The 15,028-nt window shown below is 49.5% G+C and overlaps 1 protein-coding gene across 1 annotated transcript in view; it reads right to left on the reverse strand.

The window, feature by feature from the left end:
• Nucleotides 1–10,655, reverse strand: part of CLMN (calmin) — a 136,651-nt gene extending 125,996 nt beyond the window's left edge. Inside the window, exon 1 of the mRNA XM_069737500.1 lies at nucleotides 10,520–10,655. Coding sequence (XP_069593601.1) covers nucleotides 10,520–10,601 — 82 coding nt within the window. The 5' untranslated portion in view covers nucleotides 10,602–10,655. The remainder of the gene's footprint in view (nucleotides 1–10,519) is intronic.
• Between the last annotated feature and the right edge of the window lie 4,373 nt (nucleotides 10,656–15,028).

Raw genomic sequence — 15,028 nt, forward strand, 5'->3', positions numbered from 1 at the left:
AGATTTCTGGCTCTCACAGACCTGTAACTTCTTCTTTAAGAGTCTCCTCTTTCCTCCACTCATTACCTGTAGTAATGGCACCTGTTTAAACTTGTTATCAGTATAAAAAGACACCTGTGCACACCCTCAAACAGTCTGACTCCAAACTCCACTATGGTGAAGACCAAAGAGCTGTCAAAGGACACCAGAAACAAAATTGTAGCCCTGCACCAGGCTGGGAAGACTGAATCTGCAATAGCCAACCAGCTTGGAGTGAAGAAATCAACAGTGGGAGCAATAATTAGAAAATGGAAGACATACAAGACCACTGATAATCTCCCTCGATCTGGGGCTCCACGCAAAATCCCACCCCGTGGGGTCAGAATGATCACAAGAATGGTGAGCAAAAATCCCAGAACCACGCGGGGGGACCTAGTGAATGAACTGCAGAGAGCTGGGACCAATGTAACAAGGCCTACCATAAGTAACACACTACGCCACCATGGACTCAGATCCTGCAGTGCCAGACGTGTCCCACTGCTTAAGCCAGTACATGTCCGGGCCCGTCTGAAGTTTGCTAGAGAGCATTTGGATGATCCAGAGGAGTTTTGGGAGAATGTCCTATGGTCTGATGAAACCAAACTGGAACTGTTTGGTAGAAACACAACTTGTCGTGTTTGGAGGAAAAAGAATACTGAGTTGCATCCATCAAACACCATACCTACTGTAAAGCATGGTGGTGGAAACATCATGCTTTGGGGCTGTTTCTCTGCAAAGGGGCCAGGACGACTGATCCGGGTACATGAAAGAATGAATGGGGCCATGTATCGTGAGATTTTGAGTGCAAACCTCCTTCCATCAGCAAGGGCATTGAAGATGAAACGTGGCTGGGTCTTTCAACATGACAATGATCCAAAGCACACCGCCAGGGCAACGAAGGAGTGGCTTTGTAAGAAGCATTTCAAGGTCCTGGAGTGGCCTAGCCAGTCTCCAGATCTCAACCCTATAGAAAACCTTTGGAGGGAGTTGAAAGTCCGTGTTGCCAAGCGAAAAGCCAAAAACATCACTGCTCTAGAGGAGATCTGCATGGAGGAATGGGCCAACATACCAACAACAGTGTGTGGCAACCTTGTGAAGACTTACAGAAAACGTTTGACCTCTGTCATTGCCAACAAAGGATATATTACAAAGTATTGAGATGAAATTTTGTTTCTGACCAAATACTTATTTTCCACCATAATATGCAAATAAAATGTTAAAAAAACAGACAATGTGATTTTCTGGATTTTTTTTTCTCAGTTTGTCTCCCATAGTTGAGGTCTACCTATGATGTAAATTACAGACGCCTCTCATCTTTTTAAGTGGTGGAACTTGCACTATTGCTGACTGACTAAATACTTTTTTGCCCCACTGTAGCTTGCTCAAGACCAACACTTTTATTTTGTATGGCAATCACAGCTACGCCTGTGGCTGCAATGCACTTCTACGACCTCAATATGCATCCGTGTGTGTCCTGGGGGCGGGACACATAGCGACCCCCGCATGTGACACCGGTCACTGCCTCACAACACATACTAAACACATATATAACATATACTGTGCATATCAACATAAAATATATACCATCCATATGCACATAAAACACAGACACGCCCTTAGCTCACAGAGGATATAGTTGTAACAAGCCCCCAGTGAGCAGCTCGTTCCTACGTTCTTGTACCTGACTCCTGTGTGTAACGCTGGGGATTCATTTATATCTATATATCACCATCATCATCAATTATCATATTAATAATTACACACATGAACGATTCAACAATAACCAATATTATTATACACTGCAGGGGCGGGGCTCATTGATAATGTATGCGTGGGCAGGTGAATAGGGGAGTGATACAATGAGAAGCTGCTGAGCTTCATCACTGCAAGCGCATATATTCTGCTGATTCTTCATGGTAACAGCAAGCTTATGGCCAGACCCCTGGGGCGGACATATTATTGGTGCAACCTGTGAAGTCGCAAAATGGCCCAGGAGGTCAGGGGCCACTACTATCACCAATTCAGATGACATTGTGCATTATGATGAACTATGAAACTGCAAAGGGACTATGTATTGTTACTGCACAGGGCCTCTTCCGTCTGATTCTGTCACTGCATGCACCGATTAGCTGAACTACATATTAAGAGGGAGAACAAACTACTGTACATCACAGTGTCTGACACTTCACAGAAAGCAAATCACCAGAGTAAGCACTGCGCAGACAGTGAACAAGCAGGAGATATGGAAGATATCAGCTCTGAGGGCAAAATTGAGTGCAGCTGTGGAGTATAATACAATAGGTAAATCAGGATCAGTAATGTATGTACACAGTGACTGCACCAGCAGAATAATGAGTGCAGCTCTGGGGTATAATACAGTAACTCAGGATCAGTAATGTAATGTATTTACACAGTGACTGCACCAGCACAATAGTGAGTGCAGCTCTGGAGTATAATACAGAATGTAACTCGGGATCAGTAATGTAATGTATGTACACAGTGACTGCACCAGCAGAATAATGAGTGCAGCTCTGGGGTATAATACTGAATGTAACTCGAGATCAGTAATGTAATGTATGTACACAGTGACTGCACCAGCAGAATAATGAGTGCAGCTCTGGGGTACGTACAAAGTGACTGCACCAGCGGAATAGTGAGCGTAGCTCTGGAGTATAATACAGGATATGATTCAGGATTAGTAGAGGATCAGTAGTGTAATGTATGTACACAGCGACTGCACGAGAAGAATAGTGAGTGAAGCTCTGGAGTATAATACAGGATATAAATCAGGATCAGTAATGTATGTACACAGTGACTGCACCAGCAGAATAGTGAGTGCAGCTCTGGAGTATAATACAGGATGTAACTCAGGATCAGTAATGTAATGTATGTACACAGTGACTGCCCCAGCAGAATAATGAGTGCAGCTCTGGAGTATAATACAGGATATCACTCAGGATCAGTACGGGATCAGTAATGTAATGTATGTACACAGTGACTGCACCAGCAGAATAGTGAGCGCAGCTCTGGGGTATAATACAGGATGTAACTCAGGATTAGTAATGTACTGTATGTACACAGTGACTGCACCAGCAGAATAGTGAGCGCAGCTCTGGGGTATAATACAGGATGTAACTCAGGATCAGTAATGTATGTACACATTGACCGCAGCAGCAGAATAGTGAGTGCAGCTCTGGGTTATAATACAGGATGTAACTCAGGATTAGTAATGTACTGTATGTACACAGTGACTGCACCAGCAGAATAGTGAGTCCAGCTCTGGAGTATAATACAGGATGTAACTCAGGATTAGTATAGGATCAGTAATGTAATGTCTGTACACAGTGACTGAACCAGCAGAATAGGGAGTGCAGCTCTGGGGTATAATACAGGATGTAACTCAGGATCAGTAATGTAATGTATGTACACATTGACCGCAGCAGCAGAATAGTGAGTGCAGCTCTGGGGTATACTACAGGATGTAACTCAGGATCAGTAATGTAATATATGTACACAGTGACTGCACCAGCAGAATAGTGAGTGCAGCTCTGGAGTATAATACAGGATGTAACTCAGGATCAGTAATGTAATGTATGTACACATTGACCGCAGCAGCAGAACAGTGAGCGCAGCTCTGGGGTATAATACAGGATGTAACTCAGGATCAGTCACTTCCCACAGTATAGTAACATTATTGTGCACTGGTCATACTCTGTTGCTGTCCTTTTATATATACCATTTTCTCTTTGGTGGGTGAACTTGGTTTGCAGCCGAACCTTATTTGAGAAAAACGGAGCATGCTTATTTGGTACCATAGTTAGTCTGTCACCTCCCAAAATCCAGTATACAAGATTGAGACCAATAAAAGAAGTGTTGGGGCTGATATGACTTTTAGTGAACTCATCATTAGGTTTCCGATCTGTAGATATTTCCATCCTCCTGAAGTCTCTGCATTACATGGAGCCATGATGCCTGGAACAATGGGAACTGTTTAGGACAAGCGGCCCATTGTCAGAAACACACTCCATTGTTAGTGGGCACATTCCGACTCCTACTTTGTACTCCCCTCCCCCTGATGCTGGAGTCACAGGTCACTGACTTCTTCAGTAAACCTCCATCCTAGGGGTACAGATGACACTGATCACCCCCAGGAGAAGGGCCTGTGACTGCTCCATGACCTCCAAGCCCAGACTGATGGCAGCTCTTATACAAACATTCCCTATAACCACCCAGGAAACAATGGAGGCGTGAAATAACACCATGATGCAAGCGGGAACATCCATACAGTCATGTACAGCAAGCACTGGTCCTGTCCCTGATTGCTATAGGATAAAGCATCAGCATCTAAGTCATTCCATTTAAATGGGGTTTCTGCATATAAAAAAAGTTTCACAACTTTCTAACAATCTTTGCTTTTCAGTTCCTCGCCAACTTCAACATCTGTGCTTGGTGTCAGTGAATGGAAAAAAAAAATCTAGTTTGCCTTTAGATAGTAAAAGACCCTACAGAGCTGATGAGAGTTTACAAATATTGTATCGTTCCAGGACTTACTGTATAAACAGCCCACATTCAGATTGATACATTGTATCTTTATTGATACATTGTAGCAAACGTTTAGGCTGGCGCAGATGAAAGCGCTGAGCAGCAGATGTCCTGGTAACAATTTACGGTTCTGGTCTTCCTGAATGATTTCTTCCAGTATAAATTAATGGGATACCCCACTACGGGAGAACCCCCTATTAACAGCTAAAGGGGGTATAATAAACTTAGAATAATAAACTTCTACTCATCTCCCGCAGCAGCGCCGTTCCTGTGATGTCGGCCCTTGTTACGTCATGTGACCACTGCAGCCAATCAAGTGCTGCCGATCGGCTGCAGCCTTTCAGCATTCAGTCAGAGTGGAAGTCCATTGGTCATGTCCAATAATCCAGAATATCTGATAATCCAGCGGATTATAGGAATGTCACTGAATTTAAAGCAGGAATGTCTCTTGTACATGTGTCTTTATATGGACATGGAATATGTACCGTATATATATATATATATATACATATATATATATGTAGTTGTCATCTCTGACCTGTCGATGGCGCCTACAGTCCTGACAATATCGAGAGGTATTGGAGAGTGAGCGATCGTAAGCTCTTGGGGTCAGGCAGATAGATCTGATGAGCAGCGGGCCATGGGGGGTCCCCGGTGGTAGTAAGTTACCATGGCGCAGCGTATTGCAGTCTATAGGGGTATAACAGGGGGTCTGTGATTCTCCGCAGTCGCACCCCTGGAGGAGTCGCACCCCTGGAGGAGTCGCACCCTTGTAGGAGCCGCTCCGGTGCCATCTATTTTACACCTATGATAACTTCTCTTCCAATAAGAATTCTCAGAGTATCGAGAGACGTCTTACATAACGCCCATCACAACGCAGCCAAATAGAGACAACCCGTCTGGCCATGAAGGGGTTACGGCATTACTGTCAGGGTGTGATACTGGGCAGCAGTGGTGACAACACTCAGGTGCGAGGCACAACATGATTCACCGACCCATAAAACATTTGCCTTGTGTTCAGGGAATTGCTTAAAGGGCTATTCCATAATGCAGAGCAATGGGAGTTATGGCGGAATCGCACATCCGGTCAGGACAGGCGTAAAGTGCTCACAGGCGTTATGAGCCCTGATTACAGTTTATGTTTTCCCCAGAAGGGGGCGACACTGAGTAGAGGGTAAGTGAGATCTGTCTTCTACCCTGAAGTCCTGATGTCCAGGACGGGGCAGCCATCTGTATGAGCTGTGGAGCCATCACCCAGTCACAGAGTCACCCCGGCTCCACAGTGCTGCACAGCCCCTGCTCTCTACTATCCCTTCTCAGTGGCGCCCCCTGCTGTATCCTGTACTGATTCATTGCAAAGTATGAACTATGGCAACCTGGAAAGGACAAGCAGAACTACAGGTTCCAGCGTGCATGTTCTGCTGGGAGCTGTAGTTTGAAATTTGTCTTGCATTCTTTCCACTAAGCACCATCACATATCGCCCGTCTGTCAACGCTACCTGTAGAAAAACCTGCACAGGTGAAGATAAAATACCAAGGACGTCTCATGGAAAACACTGACTGTCTCCAGGAACAGATCTCACGTGACCCCACACCGGACGAGACAACCGCAGGAGAGGAAAGCAACATTTAAAGGGGTTGTGCAGGTTGTGCTCCATACACAAGGATCTGCATTCTGAGTGTTTTCTACAATCATTGGTGTTATGTGACAGATGCTTCAGGTCCCTGAAACAGTGGGAGGGAAGCCCCCTAAAACGTTCCTTTGGCCCATATGAGACCAACAATATGAAAGATTCAGGATAGATGTGGGCCGTGTCGGAGATTTTGGGGTCCAAAGCGTCAAGTTACATGAATGAAGGTTAATAAGCAAAAGATGGGAAAAGGGGGTGGAGGGGCCCATAAACTCCAGGGCCACCCTGCTCCAGGATCACCGAGATTCAGAAGTAGCCCGCCTTTCATTTTTGCAATCCCACCACTAATTAATCATTCTTGCTTTCGGCATCCCAAGGGACCAATACTTATGCAATTTATACAATGTACAGTCCGATCAATCATGGTCTCGATGGGTCATTTCTCATCGGTCATGCTTCTCCCCATGTCCCTATTAACATGTTCAGGCAGGAATAACCGAGGGGTGGGATGTCAGTCCATATACACCCGCCTGTAACGGTCACCCACAACACTGCCCCTAAACACCCACCTGTAAGGCTAAGGCTGCCGTCACACAAGCAGTATTTGGTCAGTATTTTACATCAGTATTTATAAGCCAAAACCAGGAGTGGAACAATCAGAGGAAAAGTATAATAGAAACATATGCACCACTTCTGCATTTATCACCCACTCCTGGTTTTGGCTTACAAATACTGATGTAATATACTGACCAAATACTGACCGTGTGACGGCAGCCTGACTCAACACTGCCACTATACACCTGCCTGTAGCGCTCACCCACAACACCTTCGCTATACACCCACATGTAAGTCACTCACAACACCATCCCCTATACACCCACCTGTATCGCTCACCCACAACACCGCCCCTATACACCTGCATGTAAGTCACTCACAACACCATCCCCTATACACCTGCCTGTAATGCTCACCCACAACACTGCCCCTATACACCCGCATGTAAAGCTCACCCACAACACTGCCCCTATGCACCCGCATGTAAGTCACTCACAGCACCATCCCCTATACACCCGCCTGTATCGCTCACCCACAACACTGCCCCTATACACCCGCATGTAAGTCACTCACAACACCATCCCCTATACACCTGCATGTAAGTCACTCACAACACCATCCCCTATACACCTGCCTGTATCGCTCACCCACAACACCGCCCCTATACACCCGCATGTAAGTCACTCACAACACCATCCCCTATACACCTGCATGTAAGTCACTCACAACACCATCCCCTATACACCTGCCTGTAATGCTCACCCACAACACTGCCCCTATACACCCGCATGTAAAGCTCACCCACAACACTGCCCCTATACACCCGCATGTAAGTCACTCACAACACCATCCCCTATACACCTGCCTGTAATGCTCACCCACAACACTGCCCCTATACACCCGCCTGTATCGCTCACCCACACCGCCCCTATACACCTGCATGTAAGTCACTCACAACACCATCCCCTATACACCTGCCTGTAATGCTCACCCACAACACTGCCCCTATACACCCGCATGTAAAGCTCACCCACAACACTGCCCCTATGCACCCGCATGTAAGTCACTCACAGCACCATCCCCTATACACCCGCCTGTATCGCTCACCCACAACACCGCCCCTATACACCCGCATGTAAGTCACTCACAACACCATCCCCTATACACCTGCATGTAAGTCACTCACAACACCATCCCCTATACACCTGCCTGTAATGCTCACCCACAACACTGCCCCTATACACCCGCATGTAAAGCTCACCCACAACACTGCCCCTATACACCCGCATGTAAGTCACTCACAACACCATCCCCTATACACCTGCCTGTAATGCTCACCCACAACACTGCCCCTATACACCCGCCTGTATCGCTCACCCACAACACCGCCCCTATACACCTGCATGTAAGTCACTCACAACACCATCCCCTATACACCTGCCTGTAATGCTCACCCACAACACTGCCCCTATACACCCGCCTGTATCGCTCACCCACAACACCACCCCTATACACCCGCATGTAAGTCACTCACAACACCATCCCCTATACACCTGCATGTAAGTCACCCACAACACCGCCCCTATACACCCGCCTGTATCACTCACCCACAACACCACCCCTATACACCCGCATGTAAGTCACCCACAACACCGCCCCTATACACCCGCTTCTAATGCTCACCCACACCACCCTTATACACCCACCTGTAATGCCCACCCACAACACCGCCCCTATACACCCGCCTGTAACGCTCAACACCGCCCCAATACACTCGCCTGTAATGCCCAACCACATCGTCCCTATACAACAGCCTGTAACGCTCACCCACAACACCGCCACTATACACCTGCCTGTAATGCTCACCCACAACACCGCCCCTATACACCCACCTGTAACGCCCACCCACAACACCGCCTCTATACACTCACCTGTAACGCTCAACACCGCCCCAATACACTCGCCTGTAATGCCCAACCACATCGCCCCTATACAACCGCCTATAACGCTCACCCACAACACCGCCCCTATTCACCTGCCTGTAACGCTCACCCACACCTCCCCTATACACTCACCTGTAACGCTCACCCACAACACCGCCCCTATACACCTGCATGTACCGCTCACCCACAACACCGCCCCTATACACCCGCATGTACCGCTCAGCCACAACACCGCCCCTATACACCCGCATGTACCGCTCATCCACAACACCGCCCCTATACACCCGCATGTACCGCTCACCCACAACACCGCCCCTATACACCCGCATGTACCGCTCACCCACAACACCGCCCCTATACACCCGCATGTACCGCTCATCCACAACACCGCCCCTATACACCCGCATGTACCGCTCACCCACAACACCGCCCCTATACACCCGCATGTACAGCTCACCCACAACATCGCCCCTATACACCCGCATGTACCGCTCACCCACAACATCGCCCCTATACACCCGCATGTACCGCTCACCCACAACACTGCGCTCTTTGATGTCTACAAGAACAAACTGTACAAAAACAAAAAAAAAGATAGTAAAGGTCAGCGCCTGTTAACCCTTCATAGCACGGCCTGGAGCACATAGCATAATGCAGTGACCTCAGTCTCTCCTGCTATATCCATTCCTGGGAAAGCTGGGTCACCAGTGGGTCTTCCTTGGGTTGTCACCCACTTTTCCTGGGACATCATGGAGTGAGGATTGGCGATGGGGGAGGGTGCAAATTGGGTATAGCTAGCGCCAGGGCAGCCTCTACGTCGGTTGTCACCCAGTATAACTAGGCAGATAGGCCTGGGAAAGCTGGGTGACAGCTGCTTTATGAGCTCTGAAGGTGGCCATATCGGTTGTCACCCAGCTTTTCTGCACTCCTGTGTACACACTGTTGAAATTCTGCACCCTGAACACTACATACCTGGGGAACTTAAAATGTAAGGGCAGCCCCTCGGGCAGCATACCAGTTGCCACCCAGCTTTACCAGAAGTGGATATAGATCCCCACCGACGTCGTCACCTTTCCTTTTCCGCTCCTTTATATTCTTGGCAGCAGATCCATGTAAACATGGTGCCCAGGGGCAGAAACTTTCCAGAGCGCTGTCTGACCTTTGTGCACCTGTTCTGATAATCAGGTCAGGAGCCGGTGGAACTACAACTCCCATCACAGCACAGATAAGCACAATAGTTACAGTCATGGGTGGGATTGTCAGCTTGGTTATTGGCTGTTGTGAAGAATGTCAGCAGGTCCCATAGAGCCATAGATGGGTACATGACCACATGCTGGGAATTGTAGTCCCATAGCAAGGATTATTAATGATTCCCACAACATGGGTAGTTATTGCCCCCTCCACAGTGATCAGTTCAGGGGGATAAAGATCAAAGTTATAGATCGGAGACTGAAGAGCTTCGGCAGCAGCGGTGCCCAATATCAAGGTGCAATGTAACTACACATATACCAGTGTGATTAGCCTCCTTCGTGGGTACTACAACTCCCAGCATGGCTACAGGTGACAGAAGCTTTATAGAACGTGGCATGAACTGATAATTCACCAGATGTAAATTCATAAACTGCCGGCAGAGACCCAGAGCAGGACGCAGCTGAACGGTCCATGAGAGCATGTGAGGACTGATGACAGGTCGCTGCCCATGGAGGTTCTGCAGCAGCTGTTCCCAGGAGTAGTGCCCTGTATCCATGCTGCTGATGATGGGAGCCCCTGCCTCCCGTGTGGCTATGTTTGCGCCCCCTCCCTCCGCCCTGCAGATTTGGGGGTCTGTACCTTGCAGGTTCTGCACCCTGATGTCACTGATCTGCCCGATCAGCTCCTCTCGCTGGAACCAGTCCCACTCGTGTCCGGCCATGGCCGCGGGCGGCCGCGGGAGCGGAGCACAGGATCCCCCGCGATGTCTGCACGGCACCGGCGGCTGCGGCGACAAGTTCACCGAGGAAGTGAAGAGAGGAGCGGAGGAAAGCGGCTCCACCCCCGAGTCCTGAGTGGGCAGGAGGAGGAGAGATTCCACGTGTGCCCGGCCTCCTCTGCCAGCTGTGCCCGCAACCCTGCCCCTGTGTGCGGGCGAAGCCGGGAGAAAGCCCGGAGACTGCCAGGGAGAGCCGAGAGAGCCAGGAGAGTGCCCTGAGAAAGGCCGAGAGAGTACTCGGAGACGGTGGAGAGAGCCCTGAGAAAGGCCAGAGAAAGCACGGAGAGTTCCCCAGAGAGCCAGGAGAGTGCCCTGAGAAAGGCCGGAGAAAGCCCAGATATGGTGGAGAGAGCCCGTAGAGTGATGGAGAGAGCCAGGAGAGTGCCCTGAGAAAGACCGGAGAGTGGCTGAAGAAAGCCCTTGGAGTGCCTCCAGAGTGACCAAAGAAAGGCCGGAGAGTGCCCAGAGAGAGTCAGGAGAGTGTCCTGAGAAAGGCCAGAGAAAGCTCGGAGAGTGGCCAGGGGAAGACAGGAGAGTGCCCTAAGAAAGACCAGAGAATGGCTGGAGAAAGCCCGGAGAGTGCCCTGGAAAAGACTGGAGAGTGGCCAGAGAAAGGCCAGAGAGTGCCCAGAGATAGTCAGGAGAGTGTCCTGAGAAAGGCCAGAGAAAGCCCGGAGAGTGGCCAGAGAAAGCCCGGAGAGTGCCCTGAGAAAGAACGGAGAGTGGATGGAGAAAGCCTTGGAAGTGCTCAGAGAGTGCCCAATAAGAGCCAGGAGAGTGCCCTGAGAAAGCCAGGAGAGTGGCCGGAGAAAGCCCAGAGAGAGCCAGGAGAGTGACTGGAGAAAGGCAGGAGAGTGCCTGAGAGAACCAGGAGAGCACCCCAGAGAGTGCCCAATAAGAGCCAGGAGAGTGTCCTGAGAAAGACCGGAGAGTGCCCAGAGAGAGTCAGGAGAGTGCCCAGAGAGAGCCAGTAGTGTGCCCTGACAAAGGTCGGAGAAAGCCAGGAGAGTGACCAGAGAAAGGCCAGAGAGTGCCCTGAGAAAGCCAGGAGAATGACCAGAGAAAGGCAGGAGAGTGCCTGAGAGAGCCAGGAGAGTGGCCGGAGACTGCACGGAGAAAGGCCGGAGAGAGCCAGGAGAGTGCTGGGAGAGAACCAGGAGAAAGCCCAGATAGTGCAGGGAGAGTGCCCGAGAGAGCCAGGAGGGTGCCTTCAGAAAGCTTGGAGAGTGCCCGAGAGCAAGGGCTTAGAGAGCCTTGAGATGGCCAGAGAGTGCCCGGAGAGAACCAGAAGAGTGCCCGAGAAAGCCAGGAGAGTGGCTGTGGGGTACCCTGAGAAAGCCAGTAGAGTGCTTGTGAGAGCAAGGAGTGTGCCCGGAGAAAACCCACAGGAAAGGAGACAGGAGTGTGCCTGGAGTCAGCCCGAAGAGTGCCAGGAAAGTGTCCGGAGAAAGCCCAGAAATTTCTAGGAGAAAGCCTAGAGAGAGTGCCCTAAGAAAGACCAGAGAGTGGCCAGAAAAAGCCCAGAGAGTGACCAGAAAAGGCCAGAGCGTTCCCAAAGAGAGCCAGGAGAGTGCCCTGAGAAAGGCCGGAGAGTGCTCGGAGACGGCGGAGAAAGCCCGGAGACGGCGGAGAAAACCCGGAGAGTTCCCTAGAGAGCCAGGAGAGTGCCCTGAAAAAGGCTGGAGAGTGGCCAGAGAAAGCTCGGACACGGCAGAAAGAGCACGGAGACTGACTGGGAGAACCAGAAGAGAGCCCAGAGAAAACCTGGAGAGTGCCCGTGAGAGCCAGGAGAGCGCCCTAAGAAAGTGGCTGTAGGGTACCCTGAGAAAGCCAGGAGAGTGCTTGTGAGAGCCCGGAGAAAACCCACAGGAAAGAAGACAGGAGTGTGCCTGGAGACAGCCAGGAGAGTGCCAGGAAAGTGTCCGGAGAAAGCCCAAAGATTTCTAGGAGAAAGCCTAGAGAGTGCTTCGGAGACTGCCCAGAGAATGCCAGGAGACAGACCATATAGAGCCCGGATAGTGCTCAGAGTCTAGTTCTCAGAGGAAACCAAGAGAGTGCCAGGAGACAGCATGGAGACTGCCCGGAAAGTGCCAGGAGAGTGCACGGTGAAAGACTGGAGAGTGCCAAGAGACTTCCCGGAGCGTGCCAGGAAAATGGCTGGAGAAAGCCCAGAGAGTGCCAGGAGACAGCCAGGTGCGTGCCCAGACAGTGCCAGGAGATTGTCCGGTGAAAGCCTGGAGAGTGCCAAGAGAATGCCAAGAGACTGCCCGTAGAGAGCTCAGATAGTGACTGGAGACTGCCAAGAAAGTGGCCAAAGTCTAGTGCCAATAGAGTGCCAGTAGACAGCCCGGAGAATTCCCAGAGAGAGTCTAGAGAATTTCCAAGGAGAGCCAAGAGAAAGTCCTTATACTACCAGGAGAGTGCCCATAGACTGCCCTGAGAAAACCCAGAGAGTGCCAGGAGACTGCCCATAGAGAAACAGAAAAGTGTCCAAAGAGTGCCAGGAAATGGCCCAAGGAGTGTCCGGAAAGTGCCGGGAGAGTGCCCGAGAAGAACTCTGAGAGCCTGGGTAGATCTCTGAGAGAGCCAGGAGAGTTCCCCAAAAAAGCCTGAAGAGTGCCCAAAGACTGCCCAGAGCGTGCCACAAGACTGCCCGTATAGTGCCCAGAGTCTAGTGCTCAGAGAAAGCCCAGAGCTTGCTAGAAGATAGCCCGGAGAGTGCCAGTAGAAATCCCAGAGAGTGGCCCCAGACTGCCTGTAGAGTACCAGGAGAAAGCCTGGAGAGTGCCCAGAGATAGCCTGGAGACTGCCCTGAGAAAACCCAGAAAGTACCCGAAGAAAAATCCACAAGTGCTCAGAATGTGCCATGAGAGTGCCCACAGCTCTGCCCCTGTGTGCCAGAAAGTGCCCGGAAAAAACCCATCATGAAGAATGCTAGGAAACAGCCCAGAGAGTGCCCGGTGAAAGCCTGGAGAGCACCCAGATACTTCACAGAAAAAAAAGAAATCCTATATAGAAAAGAAATACCAAATAATATTCAAAATATAACCAATTTAGTAAATATTACTCGTAAGAAATATACCCCCAAAAAATATTTACTGACAAACCAATCGTTGAATTTTAATCAAATTATTTTATTTTTAAAAAGGACATAACGCAACAAATAACACTTCTTTATTAAAATTAATATATATCAATGTTAATTATAAAAATAAATAAAAATGTAACAAGTATGTGAGGGGGCTAGGGCACACCAAAACTGATTGGTAGAGAATATAAAATGCTACATCAATTAAGTACAAATATAATCAAAAAAGGAACATATATGATCAATACAATAATTAAACGGCTGGCAAGAAAAATTTATATATATTCACAATGAAATACAGTAAAAATTATATAAATAATATTAAATAAGTAATATTTCATGTGATGATACAAAAATCAATATCTATATAAATATATACACCTGATTACTGCCTATGAATATTATATAATAGACAGGGTTTTCCCTAGTCTGAGGGATATCGCAGGGGCCCGGGTAATCAGCTTTAGTCTTCCCAATACCCCCGTGACAGTATGGGTGCGAGTGAGCTGAGAGTAAAACGGCCGACAAAAAATCGGCTGCTGGGAGCTGCCCCATAGATTAACATTGGTCCGAGTGCAATGCGATTTTTTTTTATCGCATTGCACTCGGCCGTTTAAAAGGCCAGTGTGACGCTGGCCTAAGAGTGTCCTTAGAGTGACCAGAGAAAGCCCAGACAGTGGCCGGAGGCTGCCGTGAGAAAACCCAGAGAGTGCCAGGAGAAAGCCCATAGAGTGCCTGTAGAGAACCTGAAGACAGCCCGGAGAGAGCCCTGAGGCTGCCCACAGCCCTGCCCCTGCCAGAGTGTGACCAGAAAAAGACCATCCTGGAGAGTGCCAGGAGACAGCCCAGAGAGTGCATGCAGAGAGTCTTAAGACTGCCCGCAGCCCTGCCCTTGTGTGCTGAAGATAGCCCGGAGATAGCCCTCAGACTGCCCACAGCCCTGCCAATGTATGCTCATGACAGCCCAGAGAGTCCCTGTACAGTGCCAGGAGACAGCCCAGAGAATAGTAGGAGAGTGCCCGGAGAATGCACAAAAAGAACCTGGAAAGTGTCCGGAGAAAGGCCCACAAGTGCCCAAAGTGTGACAGGAGAGTGCCCAGAGAGCCTGGAGACTGCCCGGAGAGTGCTGAGAGAGAGCCAGGAGAGTGCCCAGAGACTGCCCACAGCTCTGCCCCGTGTGCCAGAGAGTGCCCGGAAAAATCCCAACCTGAAGAATGCTAGGAAACAGCCCAGAGAGTACCCGGTGAAAGCCTGGGGAGCACCCAGAGACTGCCCGGAAAAA

This window comes from Ranitomeya imitator, chromosome 1, assembly GCF_032444005.1.
Source record: "Ranitomeya imitator isolate aRanImi1 chromosome 1, aRanImi1.pri, whole genome shotgun sequence".
Taxonomy (NCBI): Eukaryota; Metazoa; Chordata; class Amphibia; order Anura; family Dendrobatidae; genus Ranitomeya; species Ranitomeya imitator.